Source organism: Chinchilla lanigera, unplaced genomic scaffold (assembly GCF_000276665.1).
Source record: "Chinchilla lanigera isolate Chin_1 unplaced genomic scaffold, ChiLan1.0 scaffold00019, whole genome shotgun sequence".
NCBI lineage: Eukaryota > Metazoa > Chordata > Mammalia > Rodentia > Chinchillidae > Chinchilla > Chinchilla lanigera.
The window spans coordinates 23,023,049-23,027,197 of record NW_004955420.1 but is presented as its reverse complement, the minus strand read 5'-3'; the positions used below and the strand labels follow the sequence as shown (position 1 = coordinate 23,027,197).

At 37.2% G+C, this 4,149-nt stretch overlaps 1 protein-coding gene across 1 annotated transcript; it reads right to left on the bottom strand.

Moving 5' to 3' along the window:
* Positions 1–97: 97 nt before the first annotated feature.
* LOC102016921 (signal recognition particle 9 kDa protein-like) lies at positions 98–358 on the bottom strand. Its single transcript, XM_005383307.1, has one exon. It carries the CDS (start codon positions 356–358, stop codon positions 98–100), a length of 261 nt encoding a protein of 86 aa, XP_005383364.1.
* Between the last annotated feature and the right edge of the window lie 3,791 nt (positions 359–4,149).

Below are 4,149 nucleotides of genomic sequence, written 5' to 3'. Positions count from 1 at the left end.
ACTTAGTTACATAAAGTATTTTCTGTTCCAATACTTTATCAATTTCAAAAGATATTTACTTCCTACAAATAGGACAAACAATCTTTATTTTAAACTGTCAGTCTGTTTCCATGGTAACATTGCGGGACTCCTTGGCTACCATAAGTCGCACTGGCTGAGTGTGGAACTTCTCAATCTTCTTCACATCTTGAGCTTGACCTGTTCTGTACACCAAACAGACTAAATCATCTGTTTCTTTAATGCACAAATTCCCGTTAGTGTGCCTATATTTGAGAACCACTCCTGCCTTCATCAAGTCCTCGAGGGAGAGCTTTTCTGCCACTGGACTGTATTCCACCCAGGTCTGGTACTGCCGCATTTTGGCCAGAATTTGGACTCAAGCTGCCAATCCACCAGCCGCTGCAACTGCCCAAAGAAGCTACCCCTGTATTTTAGATCCATATTCGCAGTAACTTTCTGGGCATTTCTACATGGAGAAACAACTGAAATTGAAAATGCTAATCTTCTTGCCAAAGAATGACCATTGTTTTTCTATGTGGGAGTTGTGCATTAGACAGATTTGGAGTGTGTTATAGTTTTACTGTAATGATAAGAAAATCAATCAAGTTTATTTTTTTGCTAAAACAACCACACATGCACCCTCATCCACACACCCAAAGTCCAACAATGCTTTGATCCCGTAAGGACAGAAGTCCCACTTGTTCTAGCATCTTTCTCTAGTACTTAATCTCTGGATGTTCCTTCCTCCCTCCCTGCCCAATTTCAGCTCCTCAGCCAACCACTGGCTTACTGTGTGTATCTGAATCACAATCACTTTGTTTTTTTGTTTTTTTGGTTTTTTTTGGTTTTTCTCCGGTACCGGGAACCGAACTCACGACCTTGCGCTTGCCAGGCAGGTGCTTTGCCGCTGAGCTAAATCCCCAGCCCCCATAATCACTTTGATCTCTTCCACTTCATGGTAATCTCTTGGCAAAAGCACATCCCAGGTTAAATCCAAGCACTCAGTGATTTCATTTCCATGCTCATGCATCTAAATTGGCTGGAGAAAATATATAAAATTCCTGAGTGTTTTCCTTCTAAACTCGTGACCATGAATTTCAGCACTCTTTGAATGTAGGCAGGCTACATGCTAAAATTCCTATCTTTTCATTTTTCTTCTAGTCTTAGATGACTACTTCTCACCTATTGTCCCCTTGAATCACGGACTCCTTTTTCTATCATCATTATTAATGGTAATCTTTCTTCCTATTTTACTGAGGAAATGAAAGCCAGCAAAACTTCACTGTCCTAGACTCTCATCACCAACCACACCATCCACCTAAGAGTAGCTGTGCCAGAAATCTCTGTTACCTCGTTTGACTATAATCACTTACACTCCAATCTGAAGCCAATCCCTACTCACACAAAGACACTTGTCTAGTAACTTACCCTCTCTCTTTTACATCATCAAATTTTCCCATTCTATGGAGTCTTTCCTATTACCCATCTCACATCTATAAAGAAAAATTCTGATGACATGATCCTTTACATAGAAGACACTCCAAATTCTACCAGAATACCCCTAGAACTGATAAACAAATTCACCAAGGTAGCAGGATGCAAAAATCAATACCTAAAAGTTAATAGCATTTTTATATACTAGAGAAAAAATTAGGAAAATAATATCATTCACAACAGCTTTAAGAAAAATTAAATATTTAGGAATTAACCTAACAAAGGAAGTGAAAGACCCCTATAACAAAAACTGTAGTACTCTGAAAAAGGGAATTATAGAGGACATCAGAAAATGGAGAGATATCCACTGTTCTTGGATAGGCAGGCAGAACAAATAATGTCAAAATGGCCATACTCCCAAAACTGATACATAGATTTAATGCAGTCCTAATCAAATTACCAACAGCTCTCCTCAAAGAACTGGAGAAAACAATCTTAAAATTCATACGGGACTAGAAGAGACCTAAAATAGCAATTCTGCTTAAAAAGAGCAAAGCAACAGGCATCATAATCCCAGGCTTGAAGTTACATTACAAAACTACTGTGATAAAAACAGCATGGTACCCATGCAGAAACAGACATGAATATCAATGGAACAGAACAGAAGATGCAGAAACAACATCAAACATATTCAACTTTTTTTTTTTTGTCTTTTTGAGACGGGTTTCACTATGCAGTTCAGGCTGGCCTTGAAATCACTTTGTAACCCAACTGGCCTTGAACTTGCAGAGATCCTCCCACCTCAGTCTCCCAAGCACTGGAATTACAGGTGTGCACCACAATACCCAGCCACACTCAACTTTGATCTTTGACAAAAGAGTCAAAAAACATACACTGGAGGAAAGACAGCTTCTTTCACAAAGGATGCAGGAAAAATTGGCTATTCATATGCAGAAGACTGAGTCTAGACCCATAACTCTCATTATATACTAAACTAAAGTCAAAATGGATCAAAATCTAAATAGTAAAGCAGAAGCAATCATGGGAGGATAGAATAGGTAAAACTCTTGGAGACATGGAAAGGATTTTCTGAACAGAATCCCAGTTGCACAAGAAATAACATCAAGAATCAATAAATGGGATCATATCAAATTAAAAAGCTGCTGTGCAGCAAAGAAAACGGTCAACAGAATGAAGAGACAATCTACAGAATGGAAGTTTTTTTAGCTATTGTTTGGACAGAGGACTGTATCTGGAGCTGTAGTGGTGAACCTGTGGCATGTGTGCCTTCTCTGCAATGATGTCGCAAGTTGTATGAGTTATTTTTTTCAGGTTTAATTGCAGTGTTGGCCCTTTCTGATAATTAGTGGGTTTGGGATTGCAGTTTGGGCACACGGGTTCTGCCAGTTTCACCATCACTGATCTAGAATATATAAAGAACTAAGAAAAACTTAGATCGCTTCAAAATAAAAGACCCAATAAAAATAATGGACAACTGAAATGAATAGACATGTCTCAGAAGAGATATAAATGGCCAATAAATACATGAAGAAATACTTAATGTTGCTGGCCATTAGAGAAATGCAAATTAAAACAACAAGAAAATTTCATCCTATTCAGAAAGAGTGGCTGGATTCAAGAAAGCAAATAATAACAAATGCTGGCGAGGCTGTGGTGGAAAAGGAATGCTTCTAGATTGTTGGTGGGAATGTAAACCAGTACAGCTACTATGGAAGTCAGTAAGAAGATTCCTCAAAAATTAAAAATGGAAGCCCATTCTCCTTCTAGGTACCTTCCAGAAAGAGTTAAGGACATTATAAAAAGATCACCATTGCATGGAATATTGTTTTCCATCCTTTAATTTTTGTCTATGAGTTTTTTTGTTTTTTGTTTTTTTTTTGGTTCGATGTATTTTCTGAATGCAGCATACCATTGCATTTTGTTTGTTAATCCGTTCTGCCAGTTTGTGTCTTTTGATTTGAAAATTGAGACCATTAACATTGAGAGTTATTACTGACAGATATTGACTTATTTCTACATTGCTTTATTTTCCTGTTGATGATTCTCTTTCTCTTCTACTTAACTGCTCATCCTACTGGGTGTATTTATTCTATTAGACCTTTTGTCATGGTTAGTTTCATTGTCTCTTTCTAGGATGTCCTTGAGAATTTTTTGGAGTGCTGGTTTGGTGGTCCTGAATTTCTTTAGGTGCTCTTTATCATGAAAGTATCTTTTATTTCCATCAATTTTGAAAGATAGTTTTACAGGCTAGGTTGGAATCTGTTTTCTTTTAGGGTTTGAAATATTTCATTCCAAGGTCTCTTGGCCTTTAAGTTTTGTGTTGAAAAGTCTGCTGTAATTCTAATGGGGTTTCCTTTATAAGTGATTTTTTGCTTTTCTCTGACTGCTTTTAAGATTATTTTTGTGTTGGACTTCTAGGATTTTGACTATAATATGTCACAGAGAGGTTCTTTTTGGATCATGGCTATTTGAAGTACTATATGCCTCACTTATCTGTATGTTACATTCTTTTTCCATATTTGAGAAATTTACTGCTATTATTTCAGTAGACAGGTTTTCAATGCCATTTGTGCAGTATTCCAATTTTTCACTAATTCCAATTAATTCTAATTTCCTTTTTTTTTTTTTTTTTTGGTGTGTGGAGACAAGGTCTTGCTATGAGGGCCTTGAACTTGCCAGGCAGGTGCTGTGCCG

What these genes read in the sequence shown, in the direction of transcription:
- LOC102016921 (XM_005383307.1), bottom strand. Translation starts at nt 358, where the DNA reads ATGCGGCAGTACCAGACCTGGGTGGAATACAGTCCAGTGGCAGAAAAG.